The sequence below is a fragment of the Morone saxatilis genome, unplaced genomic scaffold (assembly GCF_004916995.1).
Source record: "Morone saxatilis isolate NCDOM2014 unplaced genomic scaffold, NCSU_SB_2.0 Contig9, whole genome shotgun sequence".
Classification (NCBI taxonomy): Eukaryota; Metazoa; Chordata; class Actinopteri; family Moronidae; genus Morone; species Morone saxatilis.
The window spans coordinates 16,617,517-16,638,081 of record NW_023340268.1 but is presented as its reverse complement, the minus strand read 5'-3'; the positions used below and the strand labels follow the sequence as shown (position 1 = coordinate 16,638,081).

The following is a 20,565-nucleotide window of genomic DNA, read 5'->3' as shown; positions in this document are numbered from 1 at the left end:
GGACATACACACACGCAGGCCATGAGCTGATTCATACAAGCACACACACACACACGCAACTCCTTCACACGAATGTGGACAGTGCATACCCACAATTTATAACGCACAAACACTCAGCTGCAATTATTGTTTCTGATGCATGACTATTGCTATTGTTTGAAAGTCTGTGAGATGGAACCAGCTCAGCAGGATATTTTGTTTGTGACTTTTTTTTTTCCGAATTCATGTCAAACTGAATAACTGATCAGATACAGTATGTCTCACTGCATGGTTGACTTTGATTATTTGTGCTCAGTTTTTCAGCAGCAGAAAACCAACTTTCAGCAAATTCTATTTTTCCTAAAATGTAGATACTCTGGTGTTAAAAGACAAAAGAGTTCAACCTGGTGATTGAGAAAAATAAGTAAACTTGTAGGAAACCATTAAACATCAAAAAGACACAGCGTGTTCAGTGCATTTTATTTATCACAAAAGTGCAACATTTCTCACAGTAGTGTTTTCAATATCATACCATATTTATTTTTAAAGATGCTCTGTTGAATTTTCTTGTAAACACACAAAAGTTACGTTTACATTCAGTTAAATGCATTGTGTGGTCTAACAAACTTGTCGAGTGTGTTTTAAGTATTTTAAATCAAGCGTTTTTTTTCATCCATGTTTCCTTGCTTCCAGTCTTCTTTACTGGACCATTGCAGCATATCTTGCCGTATTACCGCCACCTGTAGATCAGTGGTAGAGTGCGACAACATTTGTAGGAATGTTTAGAATTTTAATCACGTGCATGTGCGTGTCGTCTCGCAAAAAAAAAAAAAGCTCCATAGCCATACTAGAGGTTTACAACCCCACAAGGAACCTTTAAGGCAAGACAAGGGTAAGGCTTATTTGTATTGCACCTTTAAACAACAAGGCAATTTAAAGTGATTTGACTAAGATATAAATATACATTACTTAAAGATATAAAACATATGAAAGAAAGACACAGCAATATAAAATACACATGAATAGGATTAAAAAACAGTAAAATTAAATAGAAGGTAAAAAAATTAAAATGTCACTTTTTCATGAAAGAAGAAAAGCAGCATTGTTTTAAGCTTATTGACAATATACAATTTTTACAGAGTTTTCTTGCCTCAGATGTAAGAGAATTTTATCAACACAAAAAGTACAGAATAATCTTTCAGTTGGCATGGTCAAGCTAGCTATGTTAGCTAACTAGCAATTTGTCCATGTTAGCAAGCAGGCACCACAATATCACAATATATTTCACCTGCTCAGCTTTGACGTTGGACTCTGTGTTGTGGTGGGTGCCCGTAGTTTGGCAGTCCAAAGGGTGTTATAATCAACTTGGAAAGTTGGGGAAGGTCTCAGTTTTTTAAGTTAATGCTTAACAGTCTTACTTATTGAAAAGAGATAAGTATGGTATTGGTGTAAATATATCTTTGTACCTAAGGCACCCTGGTAGCTCACCAGATAAAGCATGCACAAGGTCCTTACTGCAACGGCCCGGGTTGGATTCCAACTTGTGGCCCTTTGGTGCACGTCATTCCCTCCCTCTCTCCCACCTGTCTCTCTTCAACTGTATCTGTCCATTAAAGGCAAAAAGAATGAAAAAATAATATTATAAATAAATATCAAGGCACCCCAAAAGAACTCCTCATATGTAATAAAAAAGCATTAGTCAAAATTAAATGTTTGTTCACTGTCTAGAGCCCCTGCAGATAATATATGAAAGGCCAATTGTGGTCAAAGGAGCCCTGCATAGTGCTTTATACAAGTGCTATTGACATACACCCAAAAAAAATCAGTTGATTTCTTATTGGTATGAGGCCTTCATAGCAGTCAGCCTGTGGCTGGGCGCTCAGTCACTGGGGTCAAGATTGGATTGGCATGGGAACTGGCACTGGAGTAGCTTGGCACTACTGCAGGCTGGACCCATGAGGGAATTATCTGCCCTTCAGACACATAAGGAATGCCTGGGACCTGTGGCACCGTCTGTCTGGCCGTCTCCACGATTCACTCGGAATAACTTGGATGTACGAGGCATTCCTGGGAACCCCAGGTCTGTTCCTATAGGGTGCTTCAAAAGAGCTGCATTGTTTTTTTAATGGTTTGATTGAGCTGATATGAGGTGTGAATAAACCTCCAGAGAAATGGGGTTAGACACAGTCAGTATATATGTTTGAGATAGTGGCTGCTGTGATTTGAGGTGTCAAGAGGGCAGGAGGGCTGCAGAGATGGGTCATGCTGCCTGTCAGAGAGCGAGAGACATAGAGAGAGAGAAAGAGTCCTCCCTCCTCATCCGGCTCCCCTACACACAGATAAATAATGGGGCTAAAAGCCGAAGAGAAGAAGCAGAAAGGAACTTTTGTGGCTTCCGAGTGGGGTCCCTTTCATGGCGGTTCCCACAGTACTAGGCCCGTGATGACATTCACCATGTTTCACACACACACATACACACACACACACACACGCTGATGGGCCCTGTGACTGCGGTGACTTTCGCTGGTGCCGGGCCCCAGACGGGACGGCGAGGGCCCCGAGAGCCACAGGCAGCCATTGTGCTGTCGCCGCGGAAACCAGCCTCTTTATGTCAGACATGTTTTTCTGTTTGTTTTCTTTTTTATGTCTTTAATGTGGGCAAGGGGGAATGTTTCCCTTCTCATCTCCTCCCCTCCCTCCTCACTGCTCTGCGTTATTTCCCCCCAATAGCCATCTTCCTCCTCCTCCCACCAATCTATCCACATTTGTTTCTCCTCTTTTCCTCCCCTCCTGCTCTTCCACTCCCTTCCTCCCTTATTTTGTCTCCCCCACTTTCCCCCTGGAGATCGTCATTTGTAAAGCTCTTTGCTTGGACAGCCCATATCTTTGTCGTGGTGTTGTGGCCTCCCTCTCACTCAGCCCCTTTTTATCTATACTTCATGAGGTTTTGGCACAAACTGGCACTTTTTCTCCCTGCTCTGAAAAAAAACAAACAATGCGCACAACTCTAAAACAACAAAACCTATCCCCAAAAGAATTCTGCCTTTCCCACGCTAAGCCAATTTTCTTCACAAGATTAAACAAACTCCCAATAACAAAATGAAAGAAAAGGGGAGGAGGGGCTAAGAAAAATCTGGTTATGATTCCAGTCTCCAAAAAAGCCAAGAGAGGATGCCCCAAAGTTCTCCAATGAGAAAAACAAACCTGAAAAAAGCCAACTGTTACTATTTTTAAGTGCTTAAAGAATGTCGTTCGGTGCCATGACTCAAAGGCACGCCGGCCCTCGTCCGTAATCAGTTCATTCTGACTGCACTCCACCGCCACATCACACACAGGACGCAATCTTTTATGAGCTGCAGAGAAAGAGGAGGAGGAAAAGGGGAAAGTGAAAAATGAAAGAGTTCAGGGCTAATCCACTATGTCCCCTCAGCCATGCATGCAACTGTGCCGCATTTGATGACTGAGGAGGTTTAGGACTAAGCTCATATTAGCCACTGTAAAACTAGTCTTGCTCCAGCCTCTTGACTTGGAAGCTGACTATCATTCAAGTTTATGGAGGAGACTAATTTTTATTGCGTAGACTCATGTGATGCTTAATTCCTCTATCAGCTTTCTATTTTTGTCAGTGTCACTGAAATCCATGCAGTGTAGAAACTTGCAATTCTGAAAGGAAAGCAAACTGTACATGATAACAATGTATTTGAAACACATGCATCTGTTCCCCATTCAGCTTGAAACTGAGAGATGTGGATTAATTGGATACCACGTTGGTTCAGGAGAAGCGCTCAGAGAGTCATAAACCGAGGAGGTGGTTGTCCACCCCTGTTATACGCTGCCCCAGACACCCTTGGCTGCTACTCTCTGACAGCCTCTCACTTTCCCAAATCCCTCTTATAACTTTACACCTTAGATTACGGCCTTATCAGGGAGGCATCCAGCCGACACCTCGTTCCGAGGAGCAGGCATAAGCCCCTAAAAACCAGCATAAAAACTTGCCGCCACCGCACTGTGGGGTAATTTTTAGCGTTCCCAGAAGGGGGATTACAGTGAGTGTGCAGGGAAATAAAGGGAGAGTTTGATGGAGGAAGGATAAAGGCAATGACGACCATCATTTTCATGTCCTGAGGGAGTTGGTGCCACTTTTATTGGTCTTGATTGAGGCTTTTATAATTAAAAATTACTAGAACTAGAAATGATGGATGTACTGAACACTGAATCTGGATTCTGTCTGCATTCTTTTTTTTTACTGTCAACAAACTAAGTCTGCGTTGTTCATTAAAATTAATTGATTGGATCAGTTCTGCTGATCTATAAACTTAAATACTGTGTATTAGTGAAAGAATCATATGGCTCTATCCCAGTGATTCCTGTTTTTTTTGTGTGACATACCCCGACTGCCTTCTTATAAATGGATTATAAAGTGGATGTTATTTAAAACTATTAATTGTATTTAAATGGTTATTGCTAAATTTTTTTAAATACAATTTAATTGACAATGTTTAGGTTACTTTGGTCAAGTTTGCTAGCTAAGAATGACTTTAAGCTAAGTATTTCAACTGTTCTTCCTTGACTTTTAACTAACTGTTTATTCATTATTTTTATATATCCATTTTAACTGTATATCCATTATTTTTAACTATTTCAGCTGTTTGATACTTTTAGCAAACTATTTAAACTGTACTCATTCTTGAGCTTGCTATTTCCACCGCTTTATATTTACTTTTAGCTAGCTAGTTCAACTTCTCTTCTTGCTTGCCAACTATTTTCACACACTCAGTCACAAAACTGATCTTCATGGGCAGTTCTCTGCATGTTGTGAATATATTACAGCTCTTTATCACACCTATTTATATTCCTGTCTTCTTCTATTTTTCTTTACTATTCTTTACTATTTTATTTTACTTCTTAACTCAAATATGTGGATATATATTTTATATCACAAGTAGTTGAGTTTAGTTGATTTAGTTAAGAGTCTTCCTTGGACCCCCTGCCAACTGAAGAAGTACCCCTGGGTTACAAGAACCACTGTTTGGGAATACACCAGATCATATGTGATGCTAATTGTGTTCATTGAATGCCACGACACAACTTCCCAAGCCACAACTTAAATTTTTTATGTAAACGCAATGCTGTCACTTTTTACATCAAACAAACACAAGACAATGTCATGACAAAGCTCAGAGATATATGGACGTAGACAGACAGACATGAAAGCGCTTACACATATTCAAAAAAGTACACAGCACAGATGTTCATGCAAAACTGGCTCGCTGAAAGGCATACTTGTGTAGTGAACTAATTCTATACACCCTGCATGTAGCTCATGCACAAACACACGCTGTCTTTCTCAGACATGAAAACTTGCTTGAGGTCAATGCTTGAGGACGACTAGCTAACTGTATATAGTACAGGAGGCTTTGATCTTTGGACTTGGCTGTGGCAAAGACAGCCAGCCAGCGCTGAGGCCCTGCGCTACCGGAAGCTTGTGGTCTGGGACGGCTCCATTTACTACTCTGTTCTGGTGCTAAATATACAATAATAAAAAGGCTGGCAGATTTATTTCAGACTGTGATACATTTCCTCTCCAGCGAGGGAAGAAAGGACAGCAAAAGACAGACGTCTCCAGATCACCGAAGAACATTAAGTGATAATTACAGAGAGAGATAGACAAAAAGAGAGGGACGAGGTTTCCCCCTCTCGCTTTTCTCTTCCTCTTCCTCTGCCACCACAGAGGAGAGTGGCGTCTCCAAACTAAGAGGGGCGCCCGCTGTATTAGACTCCCAATGATTGGCCATGATTGCATTATCTGATCCCATGAGGGATAAAAGGACAGCAACACACACACACACACACACACACAAACACACACACACACCACATGCCTGTATTTCATTGCTCAATGTTGACTGCCTCCTCAGAAGTCAAACATGGCTTTTTTTAAAAAAAAACATCTTTAGACATGTAGCCATAAAAGAAAATATGATTCAAATTCAAACATTGTCTTTATCTGTTTCAAGTCAGTTTTCTGAAACACACAAGCATGCGCACACACATACACACACTCACACTCCTCTATGTACTCGACTTCACCACCAGTCCACCGCACTCCTCTCAAAGCTCTTTGATCCCCGGTCGAGGGTCCTCTCCGCGGTGCCTCTGTCTGAATTCCAGAGATTCTGGGATAATTCAAACGTTTCACGGCACATACTTGGTCCCCCCAGGAGACAGCGGCGGAGATGGAAAATGCCACCACGGTCTCTCTCCCTCCATTGTCCCTACTCTTTAATCAGGCCCTCTCTGTGGCTCGCGCTGCCACCGTGGTGTGTTGTCTCAGCCTGGGAAAATGCCGGCCTAAGTGGCTGTTATGTGCTGAGGCGCAGACCACAGGGACCCAGAGGGGTGCTGCTGGAGCCCTCTGTGCCAGCCATGGGTCTCACAGTGGCTAACACACACAATGAGTGAGGTCCCAAATCTGGATGCAGCCTTACATAACAGCCATCGCTAAGTCTATTCGCTTTTTAGACTGGGCTTCAATCAGTAAATCATACACCATTATAATCATAGGCGTAAGCCAAAACCCAATCATAAATCATGAATATTATTTGTTCCTAAGGGGTTGCTGGGTGTAAACTAGCATTAAACTGCCACACAGATAGGGCAGTATTGTACAAACTCCAGTATGATTGCTTGGCTGTGAAACGTCTGTGGAGAGGGAGTTTCCTGCCCTTATGTCAACAAAGGACCAAAACAAAGGCCCTGTGTTTCCCTGAGTCAGAGCAAGAAGAAGGTCAGCAACCAGAAGCTACGTCAGAGTTCAACCCGTTTCGGCGTTTGCGTTGGGATAGCCTTGTGTCAGGGCTGGGCAGCTGGGTCAACCGGCGGTTGGCCTGCCTTCAGCCGGACACAATGCTCCATCAGGTCAAGTTTACAAGGACTGACTCAAACCCTGCTGGTTTATACTAGTTTATATTTAGTGCTTATAAGCGTGAATAGAGTTTTTATGAGGTGCCGTAAATTTCATTTTCAAAAGAGGGTGAGTATGGAGGCTCATGTACGCCTACCCTGTGGTTTCCCCAGGCCACCACGAAGCCTTTGTATTCGCCCTGTTTGCCATGGGAAAATATCTGAAACAAATAAGTCGCTTGGTCGGCACCCATCAGTGTAAAAACACTTCTAAGAGCTGTGGATTGTGCTGAGAGGGTGTGGCGCAGCGCTGAAGGAACTACTTGTTTACTCTTGCTATGTCCGAAAATAAAAAAAGGAATTATTTTCTCTCCGAACTGGAAGGCAAATAAACAAGTATTCTTGAGCAGACAACGTGGGCAGGCGTGAGCCGCCTGCTGTTGTGCAGCGACATGATGGACTTGGTATGAGAAGGAGGGTGACACTTTGAGGTTCTTCCCCACAACATCATCACCATCATCATCATTGTCATCGTCACTATCAGTGAGTTTCTGTAATGGAAAGAGGCAGACACAACTCAAACTTCATATAAGTTAAGAGTAAAGACAACATTTTACTTTTAAAAACACATAATTACCATCATGTATCCAACAGGGATTAAGAAACTTGTATATTTTTTACTAATTAATGATAAAAAAAAACATTTTGATCTGAAATGAAAAAAGGCAGGCAAGAAGTAATATAATCTGAGCAAGTCTCATTAATATTCTTTTTTATCACATCATGAATTAAAGCGGTATTTTATATTTCTCTACTCTAAATGTCAGTATGATCAATTGAAGGTTTTTTGGAGGATAACTGGTGTCCTGTTGGACTTATTTTAGAGATCTACACTGGTACCACTATAGGTTGGTTTTTTGATCACAGCTGATCACATCAGGTACTAATGCATATTGTTTAAACTCTCTTTTAATCAAATAATTTGTTTCTGTGTCTCGCAAATACCAGCTGAGCAACAGCCACCCCAGGGGACAATATCCACATAGTATGAGGCCTAACCACACCATCCTGTAGTAAATGAATGCTGGCACCATGATGTTTTTTTGACACTGAACACTTGCTGAGCTAAAGGCCTATGCTAACATTTATTTCAAACTAAATGTCATTAACTTGGTGGGGTAAGATGGGGTAGGCGATTCTGGAGGAATCCAACACTATCACAAATACCATGATATAGTGTGAGCAGCGACACAGCGAGTAATGTAACTAGCATTACAAGGGTAGCTTGTGGGTGCAAACCTTGCTGAAGCAGCTGCTGTGCATCTAACATGCAGAGAGGATGAGTAAACCTGAAAGTAGGCTGAATGTCTGTGGGCACGTCATTTTACATTACTGGACATAACAAGTTATTGTTGTGTGGCTCGGTCCAATCCACTTTGTTTGTTTCCCATTTTCAGAGCCAGATTTTTTCCTTTCTTTTTTTTTTGAGGAGATATTCACTGAATTTGAAAAAAAGTGTATTGGATTAGAATTGCAATACCTCGAATTGCTTAACCCACGTTTCATGTGAATCTGCAAAGTAACTAGTAGCTGTAGTTATCACATACATGTATTACTATTACCCTCTCATAGAAGAAAAGGGAATACTGAAGTAAATAGTACTTCAGTAATTGTATTTAGTTCATTTCCACCACTGTTCCTTTCTTCCGCCCAGTAATAAGGGATTTTACAAACATGCTGCTCACTAAACCCACATTCAAGTTCACAGCACAGTTTCAGGGGCCCTCCGGGGAACGCCCCCGTCGGCCACTGATTGGACAAATGAAAAACGTCACCGATTGATGAAGGCGGAAGTTGTTGTGGACACGGAAGAATGAGCCTGGCTAGCATCAATGTTTGTGTCATGATAAACGTTTTGTCCCCTTCAGTCGCGGTATCCTACAGGTGAGACCGTGCTGTGTGTGCTCGTACCTCAGTGTGTGTCAGCATGCAGGGCAGGGCCGGTCGCTGTTGTCACTAAGTAAGTTAGCTGTTCGGCGCTAGCAACACAAGTTAGCTTGTAAGCAAAAACATTCCTCTGTAAACACGCGTCAATATTTGCTCTTATCTGTATGTTTGAGCGTTGTTGTCTTTTCCGGGAACAAACTTAACGTGTGTTATATCATCAAGTGAAGTGACGGTGAAGCTGTCTGTCATTCCCCCACAGTACTGTCAATGTTACATTTGTACCACCACTGTTGAAAGTCCAATATCAACACATGCTTCAGTTCTTGTCTCTGCCTTCCCTTTCCCCTGGCAGGGCTCACTGAGGTGTAGACATGGATGTGCCTTGCTACCTGCCCAAACTGCTGTTTGAGCTCAATGAGCAGCGTAAGAGAGACTTCTTCTGTGACTGCAGCATTCTTGTGGAGGGCCGGGTCTTCAAGGCCCACCGGAATGTGTTGTTTGCTGGCAGTGGCTATTTCCGGGCTCTTCTGGTTCACTATCTGCAGGTGAGAACAGCTGATATCTGTGCCTCCTCAAGTGTTTTCTGGGAGAGGGGGGCAAGTGTCGGGCGCTGCTTCTTGGAGACAAATGGGAAGATTTGACCAAGATGATGTATTCATTATTATGTTGTCAGTGGTTACTTTAATGCCTTGATGCGTTAAAAGCGACTAACTTGATCTCTTTTGTGTTGATGTGACAGCTGATTCTGATAGATGATTTCATATTTTTGTGGAAATGTGCGTGTGGATTTCAGGACTATGTTGTTTCTAGTTTTCCATGTTGATGAAATCTTGTTTTTCTATTGTGTTTCCTTTTGTCTTCTAATATCTTTGGACCATGTGTGAAAAGTGTTTTCACTTTAACATGTTATACTTTTGTATATTTTTCTTGTTGTTTCTTTTCCTGTGCCTTTATTTTGTTGACCTAAATAAAAATCAATCAATCCGATTTTGTCAAGGTAGGGTATCCCACTAATACGATATGTACATGAGATTATTGATCCCAAAGACCTGTTAGATGAAGCATGCCAAGATCATTGCACTGCTTCTCCTTCTAAATCTTATTATTATTAAAAACTTTTCAAGGTAAGGGCATATTAAAAAAAAAAAAGACAAAGCAACACTAGATTTGATTTATTTTTATTTTTACGAACATTTGTCATTTCAAGTAAATGAAGTCCTTAATTGTGTTGAATTTCTCTAAATATCCGTATCTATATATCTTTCCAGGATAACGGACAGCGCTACAGCACAGCATCGTTGGACATCGTGACAGCCGATGCCTTCTCTATTATCCTGGACTTCCTTTACTCCGGCCGCTTGGCGCTGAACAGAAGCAATGTCATTGAGGTGATGTCAGCAGCCAGCTACCTGCAGATGACCGATCTGGTCAACTTTTGTAAGGGATACATCCGCTCATCTTTGGAAATATGCAACAAGGAGAAGGAGAGGAGCACGGAGAAGGAGAGCCAGGCACAGGATGGAGGGATTGGTCCTGCAGACAGCGGCACTCCTGCTGCGACAATCCCCAGTGGCGCCGAGGCTGCGGAGCCTCCATCGCAGGTTGCAGAGGCAGATAGAGGGTCGGGTTTAGGTCCGGAGTCTGTGAGCTCGGCCAGAACCCCCTTATCTATCCCTGTCACCACAGCTCCAGGCAGCAGCAGGGACATGGACAGTGACTACCATTCCAGGGAGGAATTTGGACCTGTGAGCGAAGGACAGAAGGGACACATGGATCAGACCAACCTCTCATCCTCCTCATCGTCTGCTTTGACCCCCGAGTTAGTGAACCCTAAGATAGAGTACGACCCAGATGAGGAGCTTATGGAGTCCCCTGACACCAAAGACCTGGCCTCATATCCTGGGCCCTCTCTCCATAACCCTCATCATAGCAGGCTACTTCCGCCAAGTCCCTCCCCCTCCAATGAGCGCTCTCCCTTAGGATACAGCCCTTCCTTCAATGCCAGGCAGCTGATTGAGATTCTGGCCAGAGGTGAAGGCCCCAGTCCTCTTGGGGACAGAGTGGGGCAGCGCTTTACTCAAGGACTAGGTAGCAGCACAGGAGGAGGCAGAATGGATGAAGGTTTAGGGTTTGTGGGATCTTCTATAATGGAGATCCAGTCTGATTGGCTTGGAGAGGACACAGGTAATTGGCGAGATCAATCTAAGCTAATGGAAATGGCCTAGGGTGACATATGTTTCTCTGTAGGCTTGCACACGCTCAATCAGAAAAGTAAGGCAGCATACTTTTTTTTTTTTGCAGTGTTGTCCTGGTGAGGTAAATCTGAAGTGTTGGCCTCTCTCTCCCCCTGCAGGCGACGGTTTGGTAGTGCCGGTGAAACTTCACAAGTGTCCATTCTGCCCGTACACTGCCAAGCAGAAGGGAATCATGAAGAGACACATCCGTTGCCACACGGGAGAGAGGCCCTTCCCCTGCCCAATGTGTGGCAAGAGGTTCACAAGACAGGAGCACCTTCGCAGCCACGCCCTCAGTGTAAGAACTCAGTGTAACTGTGAGATAGTCGGCCTAGATATATATTATGTTGTGCCGTCTGGATTTGATATGTAGGCCTCTCAGTCTAAGACTCTGATACAAAATTAGTTGAATAAGTTGTTATACAACTACTATTTGCCTTGTTTTCCAGCTACCTACAGTCTCTTCAGTGGTGAGCTGTTTTCATTGCATGGCCTGTTCAACTAAAACCCATAGTTCAGTCTCTTTTCTGTGTTTTTGAACTTATTAATGACCTTTTCCAATTGCTATCCAAAATTTGTCCACTTTGTCAGACAACCCACTTGGCGAATTACAAGTGTGTTTGAAATGTGAGTTTATCATTTTTAAATAATAAAGCAATCTAAGAATGCCATGGCCAGCCATATGTTGTCAACTGCCGTACAGAAAGTGACATCACTTGTTGAAAACAATTTAAAATTAAAAATTCCTTTTTTATTAGCAAAATCACTTTTAAACCCATTTTTGAATTTAAATTGTAGTAGGGAGTTGCACAAGGGCAATTATCTGTCCTGTTGTTGTACTTTACAGATTAACTACTTACAGTTACTTACAGTTGTATTTTGTCCTAGTTGTAGTAGAATTGTATAGTCAATAATAGATTACAAACATGGTTGTACAAAATGAGTTATAGCCAGCAAGTAATTGCTAGCAGTTAGTTGTAAACAGTAATTAGCTGCCTCACTCTTTAATTGAGAGCTGTAGTGTTGTTAAATTCGGTTCTTTGTTCCCTGTCGTTTGTGTTTTGTGTGCAGTGAAGGAAGTATAATGAGAGCAGTAAATCTTTTGGCTCCTATATTGTTATTCGTCTCCTCTAGTAATCTAAATGTTGGTGTTGCCTGTGCAGAATGACTCACATTGTGCTGTCTGTGTCACTGCTGACCATTGACAGGTCCACAGACACTACTGGCCAGTTTCATGTAAGAGCTGCAGGCGAACCTTCACTGGATCGGGCGTTTCACCAGGACTCAGGCGCTTTGGCATCTGCGACAGCTGCAACTGCGTGACCACCACTCATGACGATTCCGCCCCTGTCCACCCCGCCAACCAACCAGAGTCCATGGAACGTGCGGACGGGGGTACGGATTGGTCCAATTTTATGGACGACGTGGATGAAGTGGAGGTTGGCAGAGTGGAGGACTTGGTAGAGAAACAGATGCTTGAGAGGCAGCTGGTCTGTACTGATGTAGGTCACACACTGTGAATCCCACTGTGCTTGGAGAAGAACTGTTTTTACTGTTCGGGTTAACCGTGGCCATACTGTTATTGATGTTACATTATTGCTGTAAGATGACCCTATCTATTGACTCATTTGTAATGAGAAAATTTGTCCTTTTTACTGTTGGAGATATTGTGCTCCAGTGATTTTAGATTCAGTGTTTTGTTTCATGTGGTCTTAAAATTCCCTGCACATGTCATTGCAAAGTTAATCAAATCCCAATTTCGCTGTATGTACGGTACATGAACAGAATGTAGCCGTCAAAGTTGTAGTTTTATGGATTTTTCTTAACTTTACAGACCATAGACAAAGTTACCGGTGTCCAAAAAGATTACAGTTCACAGATACATCGATCTCTGTGGTTATAATGGGGCCATTTTGGGTGTTATTGCAATAAATGTGTTGTGTAATTGTGGACCAATTCCCTTTATCACACCTTGTGAATTTATGTGTGTTTTTTTTACATGTAGATACTTTCTAATCTGCTGATATATTTTCCCTGCTGTTTGTCATGGATTTGCATCAAGAAAAAAAAAAGTGCCCTTTGCCGCCCTCTTGTGGTTGAGCCACTACTACAGACAAATTATCATTCAGTGATAAGAAATCTGTGCCTGCTAGCAGTCAATACAATCACAGGCTTTTGCAACTGACTACCTTACAATGTATAAAGAGATCAAGTAAAATTCATTTTTTTTTGTTTTTTATTGGAATTGCACTAAATCAGTAAATACCCATTAAAATTTAAGTGGGATGGATGATATAGTTTTATTCAAGCCATTTCTCTTGTGCAGGAATTGTACCACCAGAGGGCGATTACACAGTTTGCCCTTCCCACATCAGGTGACTCCTATAGGAGTCTAACTGACAGACACATAGAGGTAGAGTCACCTGCCGTGTCAGACTGTATGCAAGTAGTAAGAGCTTCGCAACTGGCACAGGACTGTAGCCTTACTCAGGAGGAATCATGCCACTTCCAATGCAGCCTTCATGTATTACTCCTTTAATTTGCCTAATTCCCCTTCTTATGTTGGGACCTGGATGTACAGCGCGCTATGCAGCAAACTGGACCAGTCTGGATGCCAGACCCCTGCCCAAGTGGTTTGACGAGGCAAAGATTGGGATTTTCGTCCACTGGGGGGTCTTCTCGGTCCCTGGGTTCGGGCAGTATAGTGAGTGGTTCTGGTACTGGTGGCAGTCCCAAAAGCGCCCAGAAGAAGTTGATTTCATGCAGAAGAACTACCCGCCGGGCTTTAAATACACAGATTTTGCGCCTGACTTTCATGCAGAATTCTTTGACCCGGATAGCTGGGCAGAGGTTTTCAAAGCCTCTGGAGCCAGGTATGATCATCAGCTCTCTTCCAACAGTCAGTTTCAACAGTTGTTCACCTAGGGCTGTAAAAATGTGCACAAACCTGCTGTAAGCTTCTTTGTATTTGAGTTGGGTTTTGACTGCAGCAAGTCTCTTTTGTCATTAGTGTTTGCTCACCACTGTCACACCTTCAGGTGTCATGCATATGCTTCCTTGCAAGCGTTGTCAAGTGCATAATGAGAATATACATCTATATTATTCAGCATATAATAATCAGTGTTTCTCCAACCAACACACAAAGAATACATGATCACTTCCTTGTCACATAAATGTCTATGGGCATTTATGCGTACATGTATTTACAGGTATGTGGTATTCACATCCAAACACCACGAAGGATTCACAAACTGGCCCTCAGCAGGCTCTTGGAACTGGAATTCAGTGGATGTAGGTCCTCATCGGGACCTGGTCGGAGAACTGGCAACAGCTGTCAGGAAGAGGTGAGGAGATTGGGAGAAGGATGCTGCATTGACATTAAATCAGTTATATCTAAATTATATTTTATCCCTAATGACAAGGCTGCAGTACAAATAAAGGAAGGGGTGTTAAGTAGGTAACATAAATAATAACTGATTCATATGGGGGAAATCTTTCATGGTTCAGGGTCACCTGCAGAAATGTATCCTCTAAATCTTAAATAAGTCCGGTTGGAAATAGTTAACAAAAATAGGGCTAAACTGCTTTGTGTATTTAGTAATTTCTCTGCCAACAGGTCACTGCGCTTGGGTCTCTACCACTCTCTATATGAATGGTATCATCCCCTTTTCTTGCTGGACCAAGCCTCTGGATTCAAGACTCAGAATTTTGTTGCCCGTAAGACTCTTCCAGAGCTAGTGAACCTTGTAATGGCATACAAACCAGATCTGATCTGGTCTGATGGGGACTGGGAAGCACCAGACACCTACTGGAACTCCACCCAGTTTCTGGCCTGGCTCTACAATGACAGCCCAGTCAAGGTGAAAGCACATTTACGATATCGGTTTCATCAGAGTGTGTATTTAATCGCATTCTCTTAGTATGAACATGTGGGCCTATTCCTCACATAAAGTTGAATGGTAAGTAGCAGATAATGACTTGTGTGTTTCTTCAGGATGTGGTGGTTACCAATGACAGGTGGGGTAAGGGCTGCTACTGCAAACATGGAGGCTACTACAACTGCGCTGACAGGTACATGCCCGGTGAACTTCCAGACCACAAATGGGAGAAATGCCAGTCCATCGACACCCGTTCCTGGGGCTACCGAAGAGACATGAAGCTGAGCGAACTCATGGACCTGCCGTCCATCATAAAGGTGAAAGGTCACAGTTGGTCATCACCTACAACTGGCCTATGTTCAGTAATTCACTGATTAATTATTTAGTAATATTGCCTCAATCGAACACTCTCTTTTCTCAGGACTTGGTGTATGTGGTAGCAATGGGTGGTAACTACCTACTGAACATTGGGCCAATGGCAGATGGCATGATTGCCCCGGTGTTTGAGGAGAGGTTGAGGGGACTTGGTGCCTGGTTGGGAATTAATGGGGAAGCAGTCTATGCTTCCAAACCCTGGAGGGTCCAGACGGAGAACAGCACTGTTACTGTCTGGTGAGACTGATTTGTTTGTTGCTGCTCCTTAGCCACATCTTGTGATATGTGATTTTGTGATGTAAATAGCCAGTTTGCTCTTATTATAGGTACACTGCCAAAAACAATACAGTTTATGCCATAATGCTTGGCTGGCCAGCCAAACAGCCACTTCAGCTCACAACACCAAGGACGTCTGGGGCTACCAAAGTAAGCCTTCCACCTTTATGCCTATAAAGTTTAGTTCCCCTTACTTTGGTTTGCCAGCATCATAAACTCTACACACTGCTCTTTTACATCTAAGGTTACACTTATGGACTATCCTGATTTACCACTGAAGTGGGCACCAGTGACACAAACCGCTGGACTGATGATTGTTATGCCTACCATGCCAGTATCTCCTGGGAATGCCTGGTCTCTGAAACTGGAAGGAGTAGTCTAACATCAGAGAGATGAAAAAAAAATCAAGATCAAGTCATATTTAGGTCAAGGGGCATGTCTGTTACATTTTAAGGTTCAAGGTTACTTTATTTGCACCCATAGGTAGATTTGGTTTGCAGTAAAAGGCAAGGCATTCCTTTTGACATAAATACAACAAACTCAGGACTTACAAAGAGAGAAAAAAAAAACACTTTAATAACTTGTGCCTTGTTACTACAGTTGTTTGATCTTAATGATTACTGCTGGAAGGAAGCTATTTTTTACACCACTTTGTTCTACATGTTGAGAATATAAACCTCCATCCAGAAAGAAGAAGCTAAAATCCACTGTGCAAAGGGTGGGAGTCGTTACGTTCTGAGTGTGTTTGTAATTGTAAATTAGGTGATCAATGGGGTGTGAAATGTAGGGTAAAATATGATTCACTGTGCACAGGAATATTAAGAGGCTGTCAAAGCTCACAGCAGGACTAGAAAACACTTCACGGTCAATCACTGTGTAATGTGTATTTAATTCCCTCAGGTATTTACTGTAAGCATAAAGCTGTGCTCATTTGTTACCCATGTCATTTTCTCTGGATATCTAGAAAAGCTTTTCTTTACAAAATGTCATCTATATAGAATCTCAATATGTCTTTTGGAATTGGAAAAAAATATATATGTTAAGTGCTGGTGGATGGGTATCTTGCACAGTTGAAAATCCACTGTATACATATACATATCTTTGCATTAAAATGTCCAATTTTTATATGGGGTTTCCTAAACATCATGTGTACTGTATTACTCTTTGTGTGTGTGTGTGTTGTGGATGTTACTGTCCACTTTAACCATATGACAGAGCACATAAAGTCAGAATTGAGACAGGAAAACACATTTTACTTACTACAAAATGTCAAAGCAGCTCATTTAAAAAATTATAAATGACAAAAAAAAAAAATAAACACATCTAAAAACTTACACCATACAAATAGCCTTTTTCTTCAGGTTTCATAGAGAGAAGTTTTATTTTAAGTTACAACCTAGGACAGGAGGGAACCTTAGAGAAAAAAAACTCACAAGTGGGTTATTTGTTATTTACCTGACAGAGGCAGTAGCAGACAAAAACCAAACATTATTTATTGTGCAGCACATCCATGTGTACAACAGCTGGCACTACATCTGTGCCATATCATTTGTGTATTTTGGCATTGCTTAATGCTGAGTCATGTTCCCACAGTTGCTTCTTTATCTCCAGTGTTTCTGTAAGTGTTGCACAGCTCTTTTCTGCGTTTATATAGGCCTGATAGATATTACTGATCAAATGTAAGCAAAAATGACCGGAGAAGAAATCATGAATCCAACTGAGGAGGGCGACAATAAGCCTCCATTGAGTCTAATGTGCTACTAAAAAAACACACACAGAAGAAGGACTCTTTTACGACTTCGTATTGTTTGTGGCGGACGGTGATCGACCGCGGTGCTCCCCTACAGTCCCTGCAGGACGTAGCGGGGACACATGGGGAAGTCGCGGGACTTGAGCGAGTTCGAGCGAGGGATGATAGTGGGAGCCCGGAGCGCCGGCTGCAGCATCTCGGAGACCGTGAACCGGTTGGGCTTTTCGAAGACCGCGGTGTCCCGGGTTTACAGGGAATGGCGAGAGAAGCAGAAAACCTGCAGCCACCGGGGGTCCTGCGGGAGGAAACGCCTGGTCGATGACAGCGGAGAGAGGCGGATGGAGAGCGTGGTGGAGGCGAACAACCACGCTACCAGTGTGCAGATCCAGGCTCTGTACAACAGCAGCGGACAGGAGAGGCCCATCTCACTCACAACCACCCGGCGGACCCTGAAGCGGCTCGGGTACAGCCGCAGGGCGCAGCGGCGGGACTCACTCGTCCTGGCCGGGCTGGACGCTCTGGCTGTGTACGCATCCTGCCCACAACAGCTGGAGACCTCCACGGACTTGGTGTCTGCCAACGAGAGTGACTCGGATCCTAAAGTTAAGACCTCCACGGACCTTGTGTGCAGCAGCGAGAAAGACCCGGACACATAGTGATTGTCCTATTAATGGATCAAAGCGCATTTAACAATATGTACATAGGGAACACATGCAACAGGACGTATGATGCATACAATCAGAGTGTAATTAAAAATGCAAGTTAAACACTAATGAGATGAAACAAATCCATGTGCTTAATGAAATAAAATAAACAGAATAAATCTTCACCTTCTTCTTTCGTCTTAGCATATGCCTTTTTATTTATAGAGACATATTCAAATAGGTCTGGGCAAAACTGAGTTTATGGGTGATTCAATTTCTCTCCTTTATTTTATGTTTTAATTTTATGTTATCAGATGATCCCAAAAAAATCTGCCCATCCTCAGAACAGTGTAATTGTATCCTGGTGTTGGGTGATTTTCTTTCTCCTTATATCAACGTTTATCCAAAATATTGTCGCTAAACTTCTCTAACACATGATTTATTACTGGAAATGTCCTGTTCTTCACGTCCACATTATTATTAACCTCAACACCTAATGAAATGTCTTAGGCAAGTTGATCTCCACCTAGGTGTGTCCAAAAAAAAAAATCTCCCTAGTGAAACACCAGATATGATCTTCAGGCATCATTAGTTCCACCTGTCCAGGTCCAAAACACATCAGAATGCATCCCATTGTGAAATAAATGGCATGGTGAATGCATTTTATACAGATAACACATGTGGACTGAAGCAGTATCTACCACTGAGGACCGTGACACCTCGTCTGCGGCATTTTCTGGGAATTCAGGTGTTAAAGCAACCTAGTGTTTAAAACAGAAATCACATGGTGGGTATTTAAGTGTTTTTTTTCCTGGCAGCGTGGGGAGGGCGCTGAACAGCATGTATACCTTCATGTTATAAATAAGTTACAGGTAACAGAATATGCACCTGAAAGTGAGACCATCCCACATACAGTCAGTGCTCACAAACATATCCCACTGTTATTTCTTGGAATTGGGATTTTGAAAAATCTCATCTACATAATTTAGTCCCATGTAAGTGCCATGTCTGTATCGGCAGGTTAAATAAAGTTATTTAAAGAAAACATAGAGGCGGGATCATCACGTGATAATCCACGGGCTAGTCATATGATTGAACACAGCGCTGTACCTGAAGGGTCTCAGTCTGAACCCCCTACAGCAGCCAGCAGCGGGACTTAACGTTACCGTAGGGTCGTCGGTGTCCGCGCAGCCGCAGAAGGTAGTCATGGTGGCTGTGTTAGTGTTAGTCGTAGCTTTAGTCTCCCAAACGGCGGTGGCTCGGTACACTGCGGACTGGAGCAGTTTGGATGCTAGACCGCTGCCTCCATGGTACGACGAAGCCAAGGTGGGGGTTTTTATCCACTGGGGTGTGTTTTCTGTCCCCGGGTTTCAGAGCGAGTGGTTCTGGTGGCACTGGCAGGGCCAGCAGCCCCCGAACCAGAAGTGTGTGAACTACATGTCTAAGAACTACCCGCCTGGGTTCAGCTACCCGGAGTTTGCCCCCCAGTTTCACGCTCAGTTCTTCAACCCGGGGGAGTGGGCAGACATATTCAAGGCTTCTGGTGCAAAGTGAGTGTGTTTCTCTAGCTTAAAGGGCTCTGCTTACAGACACTTCCGGGTTCTTGCTTGACCTGCATCTGCACTGGTTTACGTCAAACAGTCACACTTACACTTACCGTACATATTATTACTTATCTTCACTGCAGATATGTCGTCCTGACTGCCAAACACCACGAAGGATTTACTAACTGGGGCTCTCCAAACTCCTGGAACTGGAACTCTGTTGATACTGGTCCTCACAGGGACCTGGTGGGAGACCTGGGAGAGGCCGTGCGCAACAGGTGGGCCAGTGTTTATAGCTGACATCAATATGCCAACATTACAGTCAGTTAGAGAGTATATCTGTTAATAGTACAGTGCATATTAAGTCACACACCCTAAGCACTTGTTGGGTCACATGTATTTCCAGATTTAATAGTAATCCCTTTTCTGTAGATTGGGGATGCATCAATCTGATATATCAGCACAAATACGGACCTTATTAAGTGAAATGGGTGTTAAGTTATACTTATAAAAAGTTAGGCCTGTGCATCCCGACACCAAATATCAGCGTAATGTCCAATAATTAGAATAAGCTTAAACAATTTAAATATGGTGGTGTTGAATTTGTGGCTTTGGCATTTCACGTCATTCAAGATATCTGGCTTCACTTAGTTTTAGTGCCTGAATTGTGGTTAGTCTGCTTGTCTGCGGTGACAGATTTGAAAGTTTTTCATTTCCCCGTTTAGGTCATTGCACTATGGACTCTACAACTCCTTGTATGAGTGGTTCCACCCTCTCTACCTGGCAGACAAGAAGAACGGATTCAAAACACAGGAGTTTGTGATGCATAAACTTCTGCCAGAGCTTTATAACATGGTTGTAAGGTCTGTAGCACTTCTATTACTCCGTCAGCTTATTACAACACAAACATGTATTGCACTTGATTGTGAGTCTGCTTTGTTATAGTGACATGTGCCTGTATGAGATAAAAGTACATGTCATTACAACCCTATGACAGTATGTTTACCATTACCTTTCTTTTTTTTTTTTTTTAGG

General features: G+C 42.8%; 3 protein-coding genes across 5 annotated transcripts in view; all 3 read left to right on the top strand.

Moving 5' to 3' along the window:
* Positions 1–8,712: 8,712 nt before the first annotated feature.
* Positions 8,713–13,042, top strand: zbtb8b (zinc finger and BTB domain containing 8B). Of its 3 annotated transcripts, none has more exons than XM_035681723.1 (6): positions 8,713–8,826; positions 9,182–9,374; positions 10,098–11,013; positions 11,183–11,361; positions 11,513–11,533; positions 12,272–13,042. In XM_035681723.1, the coding sequence occupies exons 2-6, from the start codon at positions 9,201–9,203 to the stop codon at positions 12,581–12,583; spliced, it is 1,602 nt and encodes a 533-aa protein (XP_035537616.1). In that variant the 5' UTR covers positions 8,713–8,826; positions 9,182–9,200; the 3' UTR covers positions 12,584–13,042. The 3 variants fall into 3 exon arrangements, with proteins under 3 accessions (XP_035537616.1, XP_035537619.1, XP_035537617.1); XM_035681724.1 differs by having other exon boundaries at positions 8,745–8,902; XM_035681726.1 differs by lacking the exon at positions 11,513–11,533 and having other exon boundaries at positions 12,272–12,583.
* Positions 13,043–13,562: 520 nt separating this feature from the next.
* On the top strand, positions 13,563–15,974 carry LOC118343014 (tissue alpha-L-fucosidase-like). Its single transcript, XM_035681722.1, has 7 exons — positions 13,563–13,936; positions 14,273–14,407; positions 14,680–14,923; positions 15,058–15,258; positions 15,363–15,553; positions 15,643–15,742; positions 15,837–15,974. The coding sequence occupies exons 1-7, from the start codon at positions 13,563–13,565 to the stop codon at positions 15,972–15,974; spliced, it is 1,383 nt and encodes a 460-aa protein (XP_035537615.1).
* Positions 15,975–19,056: 3,082 nt separating this feature from the next.
* Positions 19,057–20,565, top strand: part of LOC118342821 (tissue alpha-L-fucosidase-like) — a 3,506-nt gene continuing 1,997 nt past the window's right edge. The window contains exons 1-3 of the mRNA XM_035681484.1: positions 19,057–19,536; positions 19,674–19,808; positions 20,256–20,394. Of these exons, the coding sequence (XP_035537377.1) occupies positions 19,193–19,536; positions 19,674–19,808; positions 20,256–20,394 (618 nt within the window). The 5' untranslated portion in view covers positions 19,057–19,192. The remainder of the gene's footprint in view (positions 19,537–19,673; positions 19,809–20,255; positions 20,395–20,565) is intronic.

What these genes read in the sequence shown, in the direction of transcription:
- zbtb8b (XM_035681723.1), top strand. Translation starts at nt 9,201, where the DNA reads ATGGATGTGCCTTGCTACCTGCCCAAACTGCTGTTTGAGCTCAATGAG. An exon ending in TTCGCAGCCACGCCCTCAGT is followed by an intron (nt 11,362 to 11,512) that starts GTAAGAACTCAG and finishes CTTGTTTTCCAG; the next exon opens with CTACCTACAGTCTCTTCAGT. An exon ending in TACCTACAGTCTCTTCAGTG is followed by an intron (nt 11,534 to 12,271) that starts GTGAGCTGTTTT and finishes GACCATTGACAG; the next exon opens with GTCCACAGACACTACTGGCC.
- LOC118343014 (XM_035681722.1), top strand. Translation starts at nt 13,563, where the DNA reads ATGCCACTTCCAATGCAGCCTTCATGTATTACTCCTTTAATTTGCCTA. An exon ending in GCAACAGCTGTCAGGAAGAG is followed by an intron (nt 14,408 to 14,679) that starts GTGAGGAGATTG and finishes CTCTGCCAACAG; the next exon opens with GTCACTGCGCTTGGGTCTCT. An exon ending in GGACGTCTGGGGCTACCAAA is followed by an intron (nt 15,743 to 15,836) that starts GTAAGCCTTCCA and finishes TTTACATCTAAG; the next exon opens with GTTACACTTATGGACTATCC.